At 40.3% G+C, this 19,919-nt stretch overlaps 1 protein-coding gene and 1 long non-coding RNA gene across 3 annotated transcripts; one reads left to right on the top strand and one right to left on the bottom strand.

Annotated features, from left to right (window-relative positions):
• Positions 1-29: 29 nt before the first annotated feature.
• LOC309700058 lies at positions 30-3,201 on the bottom strand. The gene is made up of 2 exons (XR_014274558.1): positions 1,962-3,201; positions 30-653 (listed from the first exon to the last, which is right to left on the bottom strand). It is a non-coding gene; the product is annotated as an uncharacterized lncRNA (long non-coding RNA).
• A 10,003-nt stretch (positions 3,202-13,204) lies between these two features.
• LOC309701451 (uncharacterized protein) lies at positions 13,205-19,678 on the top strand. Of its 2 annotated transcripts, none has more exons than XM_082525661.1 (8): positions 13,205-13,518; positions 14,064-14,124; positions 14,641-14,736; positions 15,262-15,387; positions 15,513-15,667; positions 16,063-16,109; positions 17,198-17,232; positions 18,995-19,678. In XM_082525661.1, exons 1-8 carry the CDS (start codon positions 13,316-13,318, stop codon positions 19,007-19,009), a joined length of 738 nt encoding a protein of 245 aa, XP_082381787.1. In that variant the 5' UTR covers positions 13,205-13,315; the 3' UTR covers positions 19,010-19,678. The 2 variants fall into 2 exon arrangements, with proteins under 2 accessions (XP_082381787.1, XP_082381788.1); XM_082525662.1 differs by having other exon boundaries at positions 16,063-16,097.
• The last annotated feature ends 241 nt before the right edge of the window (positions 19,679-19,919 follow it).

Raw genomic sequence — 19,919 nt, forward strand, 5'->3', positions numbered from 1 at the left:
CTCATTCCCATTGGCATAATCCTGATCTGTGAAGGGCCCCCGACACTTCTGACACCTTCAAGTTCAAAAGCTTCGCCCCCTTCTGACAGTCCCAATCTGACAAATGTAGCCCCTAGGGTCTTGCCCACCACTTCCTCTCCAGTTTTGCCCACGCCCGATCCATTTAGAAAGAAACGACACGCGGTTACCTCCTGCACCCCAAGTACGACTAGAATGATTACTCTCTGTGTCCCCAACAATAAAAGTTGGGTAGTCGAAATAGATTTCGCTAGCTTCCCAGTCACTCCCGTCACCAAAGACCAAGGGGGGGATCTTTTTAACCTTGCAGTACATCTCTCCTCCTCAGTGTGGTATATAACCCTGGGAGGTTGGCATCAGTGGAAGTGGTCCAGTTTAGTGTCAGAAACGGACCTCGATTGGTCCAAGCACTCTAGGGGTCAGGCTTTGCACTGGAGAAACCAAAATATGCTCAGAATAGCAAAAAAACCGGATCTTTCAGGCTTAATTTTTACCCTAAAAGATCTGGCCTTGACCTCCTGTCAACAATTTATACTTGCCCCTTGGACTGATCGCACCGCCCTGTATTGGCAAATGGAAATATGCCCTAGCGTTGGTGCAGCTCCAAGCTCTGTAGTTAAAGATGATAACCCCACCTTTAATGGCCCTCCGGTGACATATACAAACGGGGGGAGAAACGGCCGAATACGCATTGTAGACACAAATAAAATGTCTAAAGATGACCTCTTCCAAATTCTAACCGGTATTTCTGGAGCAACAAACAACTGGTTACTACTAGCTGAGCAAGCTGCTGACAAGACGGCTTCCGACTGCATAGTCTGTATGGGAGCCCGCCCCACTTTAAGAGTCGTACCGGCGCCAGTCAATAGTGCATGCCTCCTGCATCTTATGAACAATACAAAACGAGGTCATTGCTCATATCTGGAAAACCACTTTCCTAAAACTCAACGCTCGGTCTCTAATAAACCACCTTTCTTTTCTTCAGATGTAGCTGTGAACAATTTCACTTGTATTAACCTGACTGGCAATGCAGTAAAACTAGGTAGCTTGAACTCTTCTTGGTGCACTGAGATGACGGTTATGAAACCAAACTTCCGACCTACGGCTAGGGCTGATTTGTGGTGGTGGTGTGGCAATAACAAGTTATATGATGGTTTCCCTCGGGATGCGTCAGGTCTTTGCGCTCTCATAACTCTTATTTTACCTGTTTCAGTCACTCCAGTAGATCTCTCTATAGAAGTACACGAAGTTGGCCTCCCATCCTCCTCTGAACGCCGCTCTAAACGTTCTCTAATCCCAGGTTCAGCTCATAATCCAACCTATATTGATGCTGTAGGTATACCCCGTGGGGTCCCCGATGAATATAAACTGCGAGACCAGGTTAAAGCAGGATGGGCCTCGATACTTTGGATGGTTGAAATAAATGCGAATGTAGACAGAATTAACTACATTCACTTTAATGTGCAACTGTTGGCTAATTACACTCGAGATGGTTTTGAAGCTGTGCATGCACAGTTATCTGCCACTTCCCTAATGGCTTTCCAAAACAGGGTCGCAACGGATTTTCTCCTCGCAGAAAGAGGCGGAGTCTGCAGCCTTTTTGGTCAGGAGTGCTGTACCTATATCCCCAATAACACAGCTCCTGATGGTTCCCTCACTAAAGCTATTACTGGTCTCACAGCTCTTACTGTTAAAATGAAGGAACACTCGGGCGTTGATACTGCCATGTGGGACTCTTGGCTTAACATGTTTGGCAAATATAAGGCCCTTGTAGCTTCCGTCCTAGTTTCCATCTCAGTTTTTGTTGCTGTCCTAGTCACCTGCGGTTGCTGTTGTATTCCATGCATTCGATCCCTCTTCCAGAGACTGATTGTTACAGCTCTCACTCCTGAGGATAAGGATCTCGCCCGGCAGATGCCTTTATTAGCTGGTCAACTTCCCACCTCCTCGCCAACGGATGATGAAAACTCTGATCGTGAGGGTGACGAACATTATCGTCTTTCTCTTGTTTAAATGCTTCTAGAATGGTTGTTTCTCTGTGGTGTGTTGTATTAGGCTTGTTATTAATTGTTTCCCTCACCCACTTCCTCTTGAAGGATATATCTGGTTGAACTGTGTCTGGTCGGGTTGTGAGGGTTAAGCGATGTTCTCAGGGTCTCCGGACTTAAGCCTGAGCGAATGTGTACTCCCACCACTGGATATAAATTGTTTTATTCCACACCCCTTCCTCACTTTTTAACATATTCACTTTTGAATGTCCTTCGCAGTTACCGTTCTGTGTTTATTTTACGATTGATTTATTCTTTCACATTTTCACGTTTATATCTCTCATTATTATAGTATACTCTGCACTCTCCACATTTTTATCATTACTTATGCTTTTTGGTTGCTAGGTTACAGGAACTGTTAATTTTGTGTCACTACCCTGGTTGCACTGACTCGTTGTATCCTTGGTTGCAGGACAGCTGTTACTGCTTTCGTCGGGAACCGAGACTGCTTGCAGCCGACCCCTGGGCAGGGTGGTGCCTGGACTCTTTTCTCCTCATCTGCAATGACAGATAAAGACAAATGATAAGACCCGAGGAGTTTTTCGAGCCAGGCTTCGACACGTCTCTGTGTTCCTTTGAATGTTACTTATTTTTGTGTGTTGACCCATTTAAATGGGTCAAAAGGGGGATTTGAAGAAAATATAATCTGATCAAACATTATTCAGCTTTAAATATTGTTCAGCTTTAAAGTTACTGTGCAACTGTGTAATAAAAATGTGCTCACGACTTTGGCCTTGAGAGCGATAAGAAGCGATCGCCTCATCCTGCAGGTGCAAGATATCTGCAAGCGAAGAGACTAGAACACCCAAGGCCGATTTCCTTTTATGGAGTTGTTTTTTCTGCTAATGCAGCACTTTCCTCACAACCCCCTCCTGTAAGTTTTAGAGAATATATACCCATCCTCACAGCAAATATTAGGAATCTCTTGATGTGAGCTGTGTTGAGAGGTTGTCTCTGTCTCAATAAAAGTTCACTGATTCCCCATCTGCCGCAGGTGTCCGGTTGTCTTCATTCTCCGCCAGCCTGGTTAAGTCAATTCCTCCTTAACATCTAAAAGAACCTATTTAATGAAGGAAGACGGGTTCACTTTGTGTTTAATATTATTCTATTGCTGTTGTTTTTTTTTTATATCCTTCAACTGCTACGCCGATGACTCCCAGATTTATTTCCCACTTAAAAAGATAAATGGCTTCTCAGTAGACCCGCTGCTCAGATGCCTTGATGAAATAAGGACTTGGATGGCTTTGAACTTTTTACATTTTAATGAACAGAAAACAGAAGTGATGGTTTTTGGTGGCGCTTCTGAGGCCACTATTATAGATCTTGGTTCACTGGCACAGTATGTTAAACCAGTCATCACTAATCTGGGAGTTAAAATAGAGGCAAATCTTAAACTTGAAAGCCAGGTCAGAGCTGTTGTAAGATCTAGCTTTTTTCATTTGAGGGAATTAGCCAAAATAAAGCCTATCTTATCGAAACAGCATTTTCAGACAGTAATCCATGCCTTTGTTACTTCTAGGCTGGATTATTGTAACGCACTTTATTTTGGGGTTAGTGATGCGTCCATTAGGCGCCTGCAGGTTGTGCAAAATGCTGCAGCACGTCTTTTAACTGGAACAAAAAAGTTTGAGCATATTACCCCTATTTTAATTTCACTCCACTGGCTACCTGTACATTTTAGGATTGTTTTTAAAATTCTCTTATTTGCTTTTAAATCTCTTAATGGCCTGGCCCCCCCCTACCTCTCGGAGCTACTACAACCATATACACCTGCCCGTTCCCTTAGGTCCGCCAATCAGCAACTCCTTAAGGTACCGAAAACTAAGTATAAACTTAAAGGTGATCGTGCTTTTGCTGTAGCTGCTCCAAAGTTGTGGAATGATCTGCCCTTGCATGTTAGGCAGGCCTCTTCTCTCTCTGAATTTAAAAGTCTTCTTAAAACATATTTATTCGCTGAAGCCTTTGGCATTGATTAGAGGGGTTGACTCAATTTGTTTTAACATGTTTCAATTTATTGTATCTATTTATTTTATCGTATCTCATTTTAATTTTCTTTACGTATGCTATTAACATGTACAGCACTTTGTGAAACTCTGGTTTTATGTTAAAGTGCTTTAGAAATAAAGTTGGTATGGTATGGTATGGTATAGCTGCTCTGCTCTATGTTGGTACAGGGCATTGAAGATGATAACAGTGGGTGGATTATATTCTTAAACTTAGTTACAGCGCTTTCAGAAAGACATCTACTGTGATAGAGTCTGCTCTCCACTGCTGTGTAATCAATTATTGTAAATGTAAATGTTATCAGGAAATGATCAGACAGGAGAGGGTTTTCAGGAAACACTGTTAAATGTTCAGTTTGTATGCCATATGTTAAAACAAGATCTAGAGTGTGATTAAAGTGGTGGGTGGGTTCTTTTACATTTTGAGAGAAACCAATTGAGTCTAATAACAGACTAAATGCCATGTTGAGGCTGTCATTTTTAGCATCTACATGGATGTTAAAATTACCCACAATAATTATTTTATCTGAGCTCAGAACTAAATTAGATATAAAGTCTGAGAAATCGGACAGAAACTCTGTGTAAGGCCCAGGTGGACGATAGATGATAACAAGTAAGACTGGTTTCTGAGTTTCACAGCTGGGGTGGACAATGTTAAGCATCAGGCTTTCAAATGAGTTAAAAGTCTGTCTTGGTCTTTCATTAATTAATATGCTGGTGTGAAAAATTGCTGCCACACCGCCCCCTCGGCCTGTGCTTCGAGATTTCTGGTAGTTAGAATGACTCGGGGGTGTTGATTCATTTAAACTAACATAATCATCCTGCTGCAACCAGGTTTCTGTAAGGCAGAGTAAATCAATTTGTTGATCAATTATTAAGTCATGTACTAACAGAGACTTGGAGGAGAGAGACCTAATATTTAATAATCCACATTTCACTGTTTTACTCTTTGGTTCAGATGTGGATACTATATTGTTCTTTCTTTGTAATTGTTTATGTTTAAGTTGTTTGTTACGGTGGCCCCTAGAGACAAAGCATGTACAAACTCCAAGACACTTACAAATTCCAAATAGCACGCACAAACTCCAAAACACGTACAAAATCCAAAACACATGCAAACTCCAAAACACGTACAAACTCCAAAACACGTACAAAATCCAAAACACATGCAAAATCCAAAACACGTGCAAAATCCAAAACAGGTACAAAATCCAAAACACGTGCAAAATACAAAACACGTACAAAATTCAAAACACGTGCAAACTCCAAAACACATACAAAATCCAAAACACATGCAAAATCCAAAACACGTACAAAATCCAAAACACATGCAAACTCTAAAACACGTAGAAAATTCAAAACACATGCAAACTCCAAAACACATACAAAATCCAAAACACATGCAAACTCCAAAACACATGCAAACTCCAAATCACAACGGAAGTGCTCCAGGACGCTAGGGGCAGTGTTGAGCTCGATTTGCAAAATAAAGGGCAAATTTGTTGCAAACACATGGGCTCTAGTCTCCGACGCGCTTCCCAGGTTGCCTAGCAACCATGATACTAACAGCTGGAAACGTGTCATACAACTTTGTTTGACAGAAATGAAGGAGAACATATTTTTTTCATTTGTTTGTTTGTTTCTACAAGAGCTTTGTGTGATTTTATAAGTATCTGAGGCTGAGACCACAGGACAGTAAAACATGATTGTTGGGCTTCATTTCTGTACTGAACAGTCATTTAAGATTAGCTAGTAAATAACAATTAGCTAATGTTGTTCATGAGACTAAAGTCATATCACTTTGGTAATGTAAATATAATATGGCCAATATTATGGTTATTATATTAGTCATTATTAGCTATTACAGCAGTGAACATGAACTCTGTGTCAAATACTGAGCTTCAGTACAGATTCAAGTTGCAGTTATTTACATGTCTTACCACCTTAAATTTTCACTCAAAGACAAGTATATAGGAATGACTGCCAAATTTATTTGCCACTGAAGCAGAAGGATGGCATCTGAATAAAACCTCTCTTGACATGCCTATGACATTAAAGCTTGGTTGGCTCTAAACTTTTTAAATTTGAATGAAAAAAAAAAACAGATTTGTTGGTGTTTGGACCCAGTGGCTCCTGTGAGTCCTCTTCTTTTCATTTGGAACCCCTGGAAGTTTATTTTAAACCTGTTGTTACTGCCTTTGGTTTTAAAAGTTGAACCAGTCCATATTTATCATTTAAGGCGACTGGCAAGAGTGAAATCTTTTCTTCCTAGGCAGCACTTTGAAACCGTGATCCATGCTTTTATTTCTTCCCCTGTGGACTACTGTAACGCACTTTATGTGGGGGTCAGTCAGTTGTTACTCTGACATCTGCAGCTGGTTCAAAATGTATATTGACAGTGCATATATAGGTGTATCATATATAAGAGACAAATGTTGTTCCTTCAGTATGTTGGCATTACTAAATTTGGCTCAATGCTTACATACATGTGTAAAAAGAAAATGTACAAGCTGTGATAACTGTTTCTGATAGAATGAAGGGTAGACTGATATATTAAACATTCCTTTATTGGGTTAGAAAATCAGACCATGTCATAACTGCTTTAAGTCATACAGAATAGATATCAGAGCCTTAAACAGGCTGAATTCTGCTAAATGGGTCAAACTGGGCAGAAAGTATACAAACACATAACATCCTTATAGAATATGATGTGACACTATAGATCAACTTACCTCAGAATATATAAAGCATATAAACAATTACAGCAATATGATGCAACAAACACAGCAGTCCTACTAATCCAAAATACTCAAAGCTTCATAGAACTGAAACAAACATTTATTTTTAGCTCCATTCTGCTGCTGATACATACTTTATTTTTCTGAACATTAAACTTGTTGGTTCCTTTCATAGTGTGTAACCTGAATGCCCTGGGTACTTTCTCCCACACTGAAAACACTGGAATGATCAAATTATTTGAACATTACCTAATAAGACTGATTCAGGACAGACAATTAGTTATGTTAAACTTTCTTAGCAGTCCTTCACAAACAGGGAACAGTCTGTCTATTCTCTCCATCTGTCAGCTGCTGCTGGCTCTTCCTCCTCCTCTTCCTCACATACTGCTGAGTTTGTCCTGGTGGATCATCAGGGGTGCAAAGCCTCACAGATGATGTGCAGCAGTGGGTCCCTCAGTCTGTCCTCACTCTGGACACTTGCAGGTGTCACACATAGAAATCAAATGTGTGATAAGCTGCAGGATTCAAACACAAGTGTAACTTATAAACACATGTTCATACTTTTATTCCACAATCAGAGAGAAAGAAAAAGAGAGAGCAGCCTTTGAATTGGGACAGTCTTCGTCGTGTCGCTGTGACGTAATCGGCCTTAAAATGCGGCCTTTAAGGCTGCAGACCCCAAATCCGGTCATTGGTACTTCCTGGCTTGTGTAGTTACTAGGTAACAAAAGCTCAACACTGCCCCTAGCGTCCTGGAGCACTTCCGTTGTGTTTTGGAATTTGCATGTGTTTTGGGGTATGCATGTGTTTTGGGTTTTGCAAGTGTTTTGTATTTTGTACGTGTTTTGTATTTTGCACGTGTTTTGTATTTTGTACGTGTTTTGGAGTTTGTGCGTGTTTTGTATTTTGTACGTGTTTTGTATTTTGCACGTGTTTTGTATTTTGCACGTGTTTTGTATTTTGTAAGTGTTTTGGATTTTGCACGTGTTTTGTATTTTGTAAGTGTTTTGTATTTTGCATGTGTTTTGTATTTTGTACATGTTTTGGATTTTGCATGTGTTTTGTATTTTGTACGTGTTTTGGATTTTGCATGTGTTTTATATTTTGTACGTGTTTTGGATTTTGCATGTGTTTTGGATTTTGTACGTGGTTTGTATTTTGCATGTGTTTTGTATTTTGTAAGTGTTTTGGAGCTTGCATGTGTTTTGGAGTTTGTAAGTGTTTTGGATTTTGCATGTGTTTTGTATTTTGTAAGTGTTTTGGAGCTTGCACATGTTTTGGATTTTGCATGTGTTTTGGATTTTGTACATGTTTTGGAGTTTGTACGTGTTTTGGAGTTTGCATGTGTTTTGGAGTTTGTGCGTGCTATTTGGAATTTGTAAGTGTTTTGGAGTTTGTACGTGCTTTGTCTCTAGGGGCCACCGTAGTTTGTTGCTGGTTTTTAGTTTGTTTTTTGTCTGTTTGGGAGCTGACACAGTCTCTATGGAGATGGGTTTTTGGGGGGGTAGCAGGAGGAGAGAAGCTGCAGAGAGGCGTGTAAGACTGCAACTCTGCTTCCTGGTCCCAACTCTGGATAGTCATATTTTGGGGGTTTAATAAATTTGTCCATATTTCTAGAAATGAGAGCTGCTCCATCCAAAGTGGGATGGATGCCGTCTCTCCTAACATGACCAGGTTTCCTCCAGAAGGTTTGCCAATTATCTATGAAGCCCACATCGTTTCTGGGACACCACTCAGACAGCCAGCAATTTAAGGAGAACATGCGGCTAAACATGTCACTCCTGGTCTGATTGGGGAGGGGACCAGAGAAAACTACAGAGTCCGACATTGTTTTGGCAAAGTTGCACACCGATTCAATATTGATTTTAGTGACCTCCGATTGGCGTAACCGGGTGTCATTACTGCCGACGTGAATTATGATCTTACTGAATTTACGTTTACCCTTAGCCAGCAGTTTTAAATTTTCTTCAATGTCGCCTGCTCTGGCCCCTGGAAGACAATTGACTATGGTTGCCAGTGTCTCTAGCTTCACATGTCTGAGAACAGAATCACCAATTACCAGAGTTTGACCCCCGGCGGGTGTGTCGCCGAGTGGGGAAAAACGGTTAGACACATGAACGGGTTGGTGGTGTACCTGGGGCTTCTGTTTAGGACTATGCTTCCTCCTCACCGTGACCCAGCCGCCCTCTTTCCCCAGCTGCTTGGGGTCTGCCGGGGAACAGCTAGCGGGGCCTACGCTATCTTCGGCTGCACCAGCTACAGGGGCCTGGCTAGCTATGGGTGAATGAAGGGTGCGAAGCCAAGTCTCCAATTCAGTAATCCTGGCCTCCAGAGCTGCAAATATGCTACATTTGTTACAGATATCATTAATGCTAAAGGAGGCCGAGGAGTAACTAAACATCTGACACAATGAGCAAGAAAGTGCAGGAGGGACAGGTGAAGTAGCCATGGTGCTAACGAGTCGGCTACGAGCTAAGCTAAGCTAGCAAAACAGTACAGAGACAGTGAGTGAATACTTTGGCTATAAATTAGGTAGTGAGTACACAGAAAGTGTGCTTCGGATGAAGCACGTGAAGATTATACTATGATTATACTGGATCTGCTGTGGATCAGCACATCGCTATGTAACTGGCTGCTAGATTTCTTGACAGGAAGACAGCAGACAGTACGGGTCAGCAGCAACACCTCCAGCCCAAGAACACTGAATACGGGGGCTCCTCAAGCATGTGTGTTCAGCCCCCTTCTCTTCACTCTGCTGACCCACGACTGCACACCATCACACAGCTCCAGTCACACACAACTGTGGTAGGTCACATCAGCAACAATGATGAGATCTACTACAGGGGTGAAGTTAACCATCTGGCAGAGTGGTACAGCAGCAACAACCTGTCCCTGAATGTGGAGAAGACCAACAGCGACTCCACTTCCTCTGCAAACTGAGAAGCACAACAGATTCAACCCCCATTATGAGCACCTTCTACAGAGACACCATTGAGAGGATCCTCACCAGCTGCATCACTGTGTGGTATGACTCCTGCACTGGGTTCTGCAGGAAAAATGACAACGGGTAGTGAGAGCAGCCGAGAGCATTGTGGGGACCTCTCTTGCCTCCCTCCCCAGGAGATCTACTGCACCTGCCTCATCTGGAAGGTCCTCTCCATTACAGGTGACTCCACTCATCCCTCCAACAGCTTCTTCAGTTTGCTGCCATCAGGAAGGATACTGAAGAGCCTCCGGGCCAGAACACGCAGACTGAGAAACAGCTTCGTCCATCGGGCTGTCAGAATGCTGACCATCTCTGAATCGAGAAGGGGGGACCAAGGGTACATCTTTCACCATCTTACAATGCTGTGATTGTAGCCATTCCCCAACTCTCTGTGAATGGTACTCATGGCCATTGATCAGTAGGCTTTGATTAGTTGTCATTGATCAATGGTCATAAGAATTTGCATACTAACAATCATGGAACTAACCCCCCAGCACATTGTTCATTCAGTGGTGCTAGTTTCCTTCACTATGTACTGTTTATAAGGTTGGGGAAACATGCAGTCAGCTGAGACTGAAGAAGTCACTTGGATGAGTGACGAAACGTTTCTCCCACTGAAAATGTCCAGATGAACAGAATCAACCTTTTGGGATTTACTTGCCTGGATGATTAAGCACGCATCAAGACGTTATTGTATTAATATTATTAAAATGATAGCAGCACAAACAAAAATGTTTGCAGCACAAACCAGCACAAACGTAGCACAAATATTTGACATCAATTTTGTTTGATTCCATTAATGTGGGGGGGCTGGTTGACCTCGGATGACCTCTAGAAATTTTTAATAATATCTTTAAAATGATAGCGGTACAAACGAAAATTTTAGCAGCACAAACCAGCACAAACGTAGCACAAACGTTTGATACCACTTTTGTTGGATTTGAAGAAGGTGGGGGGGCCAACTTCACTCACATGAATAAGAACTGTTGACAGAAACTATGCTATGTGCACTTACTAGTTTTTCCAGTTGTCGGAAATCTCTGAACTGAGTGGCTGTTCAACTACCAAAAAAAAGCAAAAAGGAAACACTCCTCATTTTCATTTTCAAATTGCTCAACTACTGTTGCCTTGTCGGTATGTTCGGGTGTTTTACCTGAAGGATGAGTTAATTACTTCCCTGTGTCTTTGGGACAACAGGTCCTCACTGTCACTAGGTGTGATGCAGACTCATCCATGTTAGGAACTCAAACAAGCAAGTGCAGGGGTGGGGTGGGGTGGAGGGGCCTTGAGCACCTGCCCCTTTCCTGATGGGTGTCCTTAGTGCCCTTTTTGATGAGGCAATTTAAAAAAAAATTGTGTGTGCATGTGGAGTCCTTCCTGTGCAACAATCTAAGGAGCTTGGAAAGAAAAGCTTCAGGACTTCTTTAGGTTTCTTGAAGACGTTTCACCTCTTATCCGAGAAGATTCTTCAGTTCTAAGAGCAACTGGTGCAGAGTCCCAGATTTTAAGCCCTATGGGAGTGTCCCCAAGAGGGTCATGCGAGTGCTGTCACTGATCTTCGCATTTTATTATCTCATAACACTTATTTAATCAGATACCATCTGTCCTGTGGACGTGATAGTATGATGTGATTCCATATTAGATTCTTGATGAATGTGGGGAGTTGCTATTCTGCCTGGTTCTGTGTGTCCCTTTTTAACTTTGAGCACCCGCCCCTTCAAACATCTCTGCATGGCCCTGAACTCAAATAAATCAGACCGTGGACAAGACTATCAGGTAAAGAGAGAAGCTGAGCTGTCAGCTGGTCACCAACTAGAAGTGATTTGGTTCAGGATATGTGGGAGGATGCTGTACAGGCACAACAGGCCTAAAAGTCAGGCTGCCTATTTATTGGTTGATCTACATTCTAACCCACATTTGTTTTTTACATATTTGTCACATGTACATGTTTCAGATCATTAAAAAATAGACAAAGATAACTCAAGTAAATACAAAATGCAGTTTTTTTTCAATGATGATTTCATCAAGAGAAAAAGTTAGTATATTCATAGTCTATTCCTCCACATTGCAAGGATCCAATTGAAGTGGTTTAAGCAAGTCAAACTGCCAGACCAGGGGTACACTGGACAGATTACATTCCTGCCCTGACTTGGGAAAGCATCATTATCCCTGAGGTGGTGGATTATAGCCAGAAAAGATGGATATTGCACATAGTGGAGTTTGGATATTCTCATCATCTCTTTTGTGGGTCCAAACTTTGGGTGGTATGTGTGATTGTGAATTGTTGTCTGTCACTCTGTGGTAGCCCTGTGACAGACTGATGACCTGTCCAGGGTTTATCTCGCCTCTTGCCCTATGGTAGCTGAGATAGGCCCAAGGTGTGGGAGGAGTTCAGTGAGGCCATGGAACAAGACTGTTGTTAACCTGGAAGCGTGGGGATGACTTCAACTGAGGATACAACTATAAGGAATATTTCAAAGAGCTCGTCAATCCCTCTGGTATGGTTCCTGTAGACGAAGCAGAATGTGGAAACGAGAGGGCAAGTCATCCATTACTGGTAGCGAGGTAGTGAAACCTCAGTGTGAAGGTTTACTCTAAGCCATTGTTCAGCTTTGCTTCCAGATCCTTAACTCCTTAACTTAGGAGACACACCCTAACCCTAACCCCTAACTTAGGATCCTTAACTTAGGAGATTTGCCAACTTGGTCCCACTCCCAAGTCACTGCTTACTGACTCTTGCATACCCTTCCTTCCCTCCCTTTAGCATAAATTTTATACATGCAGTTCACTTTTATTTTATTTTCAATGTGGAACCAACTACCCAAAATCACCAAAAATATATTTTTTGTGTTTTTATCAATTGACAATAAATGTTTGCATTGATGGACTTATATTTTGAAGCACATATCACGAAAGGCTACAATGCTTGTTGTTAGTTACAACTAATGGTGTACCTGTGTGATTAGTGTCTCTGTGCACTTCTTGTGAACACGCTTATTGTTGTTTTGCCTTATTTGGTCCACAATTTGTCTTATTTTCCTCCAGTATCCAACTATAATCCAAAAAAATAGTAGTTGCAAGAAAATTAACCCTCTTAGGTAGTTAAGAAAAAGAGCACAATAACTGGAGAATGGGGGAGTGTAACAGAGGGAGAAAAAGGAAGGGGTAGAAATAGGGTGAAAAGGGAAGTTGAAGAAAATACTAGAAGAGGAAGAGAGAATTGAAAGGTGATGTAAAAAGATGACACAAAGAAAAAATGTTAAAGAATTTAAAATGATAAGCTAAAGGAGGAAGAAAGAGAGAGGGAGGATCAGGAAGGACATTTCTCAGGGAGGAGGGGGTAAAAAGCGAAGGGGGAGGTACCTACAAATAGATCGACAAGCAGGTTCTGCTTCAGTTGCAGCTCTCACCAGGCTTTCTGTGAGCTCCAGCATTTCCTCCTAGAGTTCTTCAGCACACACTGCATCCTCTTACTGCCCAGGCTTTGCTTCCCACAAAGTCACTGAGTGCTCTTCTGCAAACATGGCGATGGAGAAGAAAGAGCTGCAGTTACTGAATAGCCTCTTTGCCACCTACATCAAGAAGGTCAATAATCAGGTGAATTATCAGGAGCACAATGAGTCCATCCATGGCATAGTTGAGGAGAAGATGAAGGAGCTGTTGAGCATGGCGCATGAAGAAGACAACGAGGAAATAATCAGGGAGCAGAAAACCTTAACATTGAGGTGGGAAGGGGCAAAAGGGGGCATTTGTGAGTCTTTATATTGATAATGTGATTATTATTATGTATACTGTTATTTTTTCACTGATAAATTCAAAACCTGTTTTGGATCCATAAACAGTCAACATCTTGCTGGAGATTAACTAGTATAGGCCTATTCTTACTTAACACTCACATGTAAAATAGTAAATGTAGAACTGTTTTTGACTTAAATAACTAAAACCGCAAATTATTTCCTGAGTTCTGTCTCGTGATATATCTCTCTCTCCTAACATGCCTTCCACCTCTCCTCTTCTTTTGTCTTTGGCCAAGAGCAGAATAGTTTCCACTGGCACTCTGTTGGCACACTGGAGGCCAGATCAGCAGTTCAATACAAAAATCACATTCTTGCTGTTTGATTTCACAAATATTTTGTGCCAGTGCCCTTCCTTATGCAACCCTTCCCATTTATCCAGAACCAGCACTAAGAGTACACTGGCTTGAATGAAACCAGTTGCTCATCAAAGGTTTTCTGTCTAAAACTCATCTGTGTATCTTACTGGCGTCCAGGTTGGAAGCTGAGAAAAAAAGAAGAGAAATTGCAGAAGACCAGTTAGATAGGATTATAAAGGTAATTTGTAATCTCCAATAATTTTATCTTTTTATTGTTATTAGCAGGGATGGACCCACTCAAACATTTTTTTTAAATATTAATTGGTTCATCTATAGTTTTCTGTTGTTTGATGGAATACTAAAACTGAAAAAGAAAAAAAAATTGATAAATAATATAAAGCTGATCTTTGGTTCTGTTTAATCCTTTAATTACTTTGGTGTTGTATGGCAAACTATGGGTGATGTCTTTGTCAGCAAAAAGGCTGTAAACAGCCAAAAAACAGGACAAAGCTCAAAATTCATACCCTCTTTGTTTGTAATTTAATGCCACATTTTTCAAAGCCATCCTATGGACTTCATTTGTTTGGCCTGTAATTTGGTCCCTGGGTCATATTCTTGACACCACAGTTTTACAGGAATTGGAGTAGCAAAATGGAGAGTTGTTTAAAATATGTATGCTTTTTTTAAACTATTATAATGTTAGACTGCATGATGTAATGATATTTCATTAAAATAAATGCTTTTAATTTTGCAGGAGAAGGTTAAAGCTGAGCTGGACTGTGAGTTTCAGAAGAAACGCACTGGACTGCTGGAGCAGGAGATTCAGTTCTTGAAGGAGATCTATGAAGAGGTTCACTCCTCCTTTTCTTCTTATTTTTTATGCTATATTCAGGATGATGTGTGTTTTTATACAATCTCTTCACAGATAAAAGACTGAAGTTCTCAGTTACAGCACTGTGCTGGTTCACTCCCATGGCTTACTAGGACAGAACAGAACATTAGCTATTATTAAGTGTATTAAACCCATCACATCTATGAATTGTAGGTAGATTTGTTCTAGCCTTCATCAAGAGCTGCCAAAGAGAACCATGAGAGGGTTTATTCTACTCTAAGGCTGGATATTAAGATGGCAAATTTATGTATTTTTGTAATTTAGCGCACTTAGAAATATCATTTTAAAGAACCTGACACAGTGATTAAAATTTGTTCTAAGTATGGTTTCAGTAATGGTTCTGATGCATTTAGTTGTTACCAGCTGTTAACAATGTTAACAGAGGTTAATCAATTAATGTGATGTGTACAGACAACAGCTCATATAGATAAATCCTAACTCTAAGCCTCTGTTTATCTTCACCTGTCTCCTCTTCTCCTGTAGAAGATCAATGAGCTGCAGAGTCAGAACCAGACTGAGACCGATAATAACAATTCAGACCTGATGGAAACACTGGAAAAGATCAGGGAGCGTGTTAAGAGGATCAGTCTTGAAAAACACCAGTCAAAGGTTGGAGATATGTTATCATTATTAACTGCTGTGGTAAAGATAAATTCTGCTACCCAAGAGCCTGAATTGAACTGTATTTTATATAAATAAAAACATTAACCTTTGAACCTGGCATGATAAAACAGATGCAGAATATAGAGTCAGAGTTCGGGAGAATGAAAGAGAATATGACGAAACTGATGAACAACCTAAAAGGATATGAGCAAAGACTCAACAACAGCACGGACCTGGAGGCTGATATTGAACATTACGCAAAGTTGCTGGAAAAAATGAAAGAAAGGTGATGTTTTCAATTGTATTCAATAAGTTGACAGATTTTATTATCTGCTACATTGCTTCATCTTATAATTGTTGTTAAATTCAAGTGCTGTAATCATGGCTGGAGTACCTACCATTAAAGTTGTTGCTTTTAATCATTTACCTGGATGAAATCCAATCATTCTGGTTAAAGATTTTATATCTATGGATAGATAGAGCTGTGGCTACAATGTAGCTTGCCATCACCAGTGTGTGAATGTGTGTGTGAATGGGTGGATGACTGGATGTGTAAAGCGCTTTGGGGTCCTTAGGGACTAGAAAAGCGCTATACAAATACAGGCCATTTACCATTTTACCATCACATTATTATATTATTTATTAAATTATTTTTCAACGTTTTTCTTTTTGTCTTCACAGGATTAATACAGGGAAAAATGTGGATTCAGATGAAGGTAAGAACAAAGGTGTGAAGACTCTTTAACCAGCATACAAACCTCAATTTGTGTGAAATCACACTGTATTCACACTGAGTCAAATACACATAACTTACTGTTTAAATATAGATTTTTGTCCATCAAAAATCAAGTCCATCTGGAGATAAGCATAAACATACCAAAATAAAACATTAAGAAGGGCTGACTGAGCATACGATCAGATAATTGTGAAACTCTCAAACTCTGTACTGTCTGCTTAATAACAAGTATGATTCAGTGCAGAGAGGTCTATTAACGCATAGTGAGTGAGAAAGGTGACTGAAGAAGAATAGTCAATACATCATGGGAATCCGCCAATCATTAACATACATATCTAATTGCCATCACATCAGACGAAAATGTAGCTGTATAAACTTCAAGTATCTGCTTAATTTATCAAGACATCACATATTTGCAAAAGTGCTCCTCTGTGAAGAGGTAGTAGTTTATTTCATTGCAACCTGTAATACAAAAGGTTTGAAGTGTGAAATAAACTGCAATGGAGTTTGGTTGGGGGGGGGGGGGGGGGGGGGGGGGGTTCTTTTAAAACAAAGAGGGGCTAGCTCTTTAACTCCAGCCGATAAGACCATTTCCCACACCCATAAACATAAACTACTCTACACTCTTTTTATACTGCTGGCACTTTACTCGCTTACAGTTATTTACTCACCTTTCAGTGACTTTAATTTTAAAACTGTGTATATACTGTATATTCAGTGTATTTATTATCTCACTCTTACTGCCTGTTTATGCCCTGTCCGTATCTTCAACGTCATGGTGCTCTGTTGTATGTTAGTTGGCCCTTGGGGATAAATAAAGACTTTCTGATTCTGAAAACAAAGTTTGGGAACTACTGATGTAACTGAAAATAACAAGAACATGAAGGAAGCTGTGGTGTTTATAGCAGTGATTGAAAGGACTGTTGCATTGTTGAGCAGAAATGACGTTCCATCCTGTATTCACCTCCACCCTCCATCCTGTATTCACCCTGTTTACAACTGGCTCACAAGTACTGTTTGCAGCTACCACTAGATGGTGCTAGGGTGCATGCAAAGTTAAACACTCCGATTCCATTGCAGACTCAAATCCGGACAGTGGTTCCAGTGACAATGGGGTAAAATACTATTAATTTTATCTATTCATGTTTTTATTTCTTTGTGAAGTTTCGTGCGTGTGTGTGTGTGTGTGTGTGTGTGTGTGTGTGTGTGTGTGTGTGTGTGTGTGTGTGTGTGTGTGTGTTGTTTATGTTTTGAAATTTTCTTTCTTAAGAATCCTGACAGGTCGTTTTGTTTTAGAAAATGTAGGAAAAGAAATTCATCATCAAACAAATGGTACAGTTCTTAGGTCTTCGTTTCAAAGTGAATTATAAGAAGAGGAAGAATTAAAGTAGCTTTTTTCATGGCTCAGTGACACCAGACTATGAAAAATAAGTAGTTGTCTGGTGATTATGTTGAAAAGTGCTTTTTGCATTCAGCTACTGATTGCAAGTACTTATAGCAACCAGGCAACCTGTCTCCAAAAACCTGCAGCCAGCCTCTGACTGCACTCTCAGACAAGACTGCAACATGCTGATATCAGTCTGAATCAGTCCACACTGATGAACACAAAAGAGGACTCAACTTAGCTGGTTGTATACGGGTTATATTCCTACATAAAAGCAAGGCTGCAGAGCGAGCAACTTTGTCATTTTGCAGTTAAATCACTGTCCAACAGCAACTATTAACATTATTTTCTGTGTTTCTGTTTGAAATTTGTGATATTGTGAATTGACTCTAAATCTAAATAGTTAATGTGAACATCTGTGTTTGCAGACAAAAACAGATTGTAGGTAATTATTACCTTAACCTGGTCAAATTACAGACTGACTCAGTCTTACTGCCCTTTTATGTTAGTTGATCTAACCGACAGTGAGTGGTTGCACACCTGCTCCCCATCTTTAAAGCAACCAATTCAAAGCCCACAAGATTACAAGTTCATTGCACATGCTAACAATAATTTTGCTCTATAGCCACTGTTTTTATTTTATTTTATTGTGACTATAGTATCAAACAGAGTATGAACTGATGGGCAGCAAAAGTTCCCAAACAAGATAAAAAAGGATTATTTTGATCCGTGAATTAGGTAAAGCTAGTCTGTGGAGCTGGATTTGAAAATAAAAATTATGAGCAAATGGCAAAAATTGTGTATGCATGACCAGATACAGCCGATCGATCCTTCCACCCCATTGGCCCATATTTATCATCTGTGTGACAATTTTCAAGATTATCTCAACCTGTTCAAAATATTTTGATATTAATGATGATTCAGTTTTAGTCACTTCAGTGTTTCTCACAATTCACTCATTTTTTTAAAGGCTCAGAAATTGAAGTCTTTAAGTTTAAGCTTGGACCACTTTTTTTTTAGTGATTTTTGATGGCCCCCAGTGGCAAAATGAAACAGCAAATTTCTTTCAGAAGCAGCCCTTTTTTCTTATTTTTGAAAATGTTGCCAAAATAAGTGGCAGAATGCCCCCAGCCCTTTACCTGATTTCAGTCACCTTTAGAGGTAGATGGTAGTTTGACCTCTGACCTCAGTTGTCAGCCTTTAAAATTACAACTTCACTCGCCTCTGTGATGCCTTGTGATCCACACGTAGCGACCATTGGGAACACGCTACACCAGCAGCTTTAAAGTTTTGTTACAAGATAAAATTTCTATTTTTTTCTGGATAAATATAAAAACTACTTTAATCTTTCTGTCAGTGCTGTTGTAGTTTCTATGTGTTTAGGGCAGAGCCTTTACTCGCTTTCAGATAGCTAACAAGCATTCAGACAGAGAAGCCATCTGATAAAAATCTGATATAGTCGGTTTAATCTTTCTAATGTTTTTCTCCTACAGGACGAATCAGAGTAAATCCAGTCATCAATATAACAGCAGAAAATATGACAACTGGCAGGAGAGAAGAAGAATAATTTAAAAAACAAAACAAAACACTAATCTGTCTTTTCTTGGTGGTATAATTGTAAAGCTGTGCTTCTAAACTTATTTGATCATTGAGTGGTGGGATTTTTTCAGTAGGCCAACCATGCACTAACATGAACTTGTGTTAACTTTTAATTGATTGATAGAAGAACATTTTATGGGATAGGACAGTTTGGGTCACTCTGTCAGTGAAGAAGTCGATGAGAGTGACAGTGATGACCCCAAAATCTGATCTGAGCAGCAGTTAGGGGGTCAGGGGTCAGTTAAGGGTCAGACATATGTGCTGTGTGTGGAAAAGCAATAGCTGTTTATTGTTAATGTGAATGATAGCGTATATGTGCGTGTGTGTGTCAAGAGCTCGGAGAGGACTTCATGATAACCTCATGTAAAGTATCAGCATGCAAAGGTCCTTCGAGAATCAAATGACAGAAATGTAGCATCCACTTCTGATTCAATGTCAGACATACAGAGACATACAATCTCACACGCAGACTCACCTATGTATGTATGAGCACACACATTTGTTTGGTTGTTGGATTAAAAGCTTATATGAAGATTAAATTGGTGTTTTTTCCAATTAAAATAAAATGTTTCAAATAATTTGTTCGCCTAAATCTCCATGAGCATTCACACTGGAAAATGTTGTATTCCCTGACTGGTTGACAAGTGGTTGCTGATAGTTGTTGGCTGGAATTGGGCTAAACTGGTCATGAAGAAAATGCTACACCAACAATTCCATGGAATTGCTTTGATTACTAGCAGACTGCTGCGGTCAGCTCTCGTTTGCATGGATCATTGTGACTTGTCTGCAGACACTCGCTCTGTAGTTTTCACTCTGTAG

The sequence above is a fragment of the Aulonocara stuartgranti genome, assembly GCF_965226115.1.
Source record: "Aulonocara stuartgranti genome assembly, chromosome: 23".
Classification (NCBI taxonomy): Eukaryota; Metazoa; Chordata; class Actinopteri; order Cichliformes; family Cichlidae; genus Aulonocara; species Aulonocara stuartgranti.

Bases quoted from the DNA above. Each gene is read 5' to 3' on its own strand.
- LOC309701451 (XM_082525661.1), top strand. From the start codon at position 13,316: ATGGCGATGGAGAAGAAAGAGCTGCAGTTACTGAATAGCCTCTTTGCC. The intron at 14,125-14,640 runs GTAATTTGTAAT...TTAATTTTGCAG, and splicing joins AGTTAGATAGGATTATAAAG to GAGAAGGTTAAAGCTGAGCT. The intron at 16,110-17,197 runs GTGTGAAGACTC...ATTCCATTGCAG, and splicing joins AGATGAAGGTAAGAACAAAG to ACTCAAATCCGGACAGTGGT.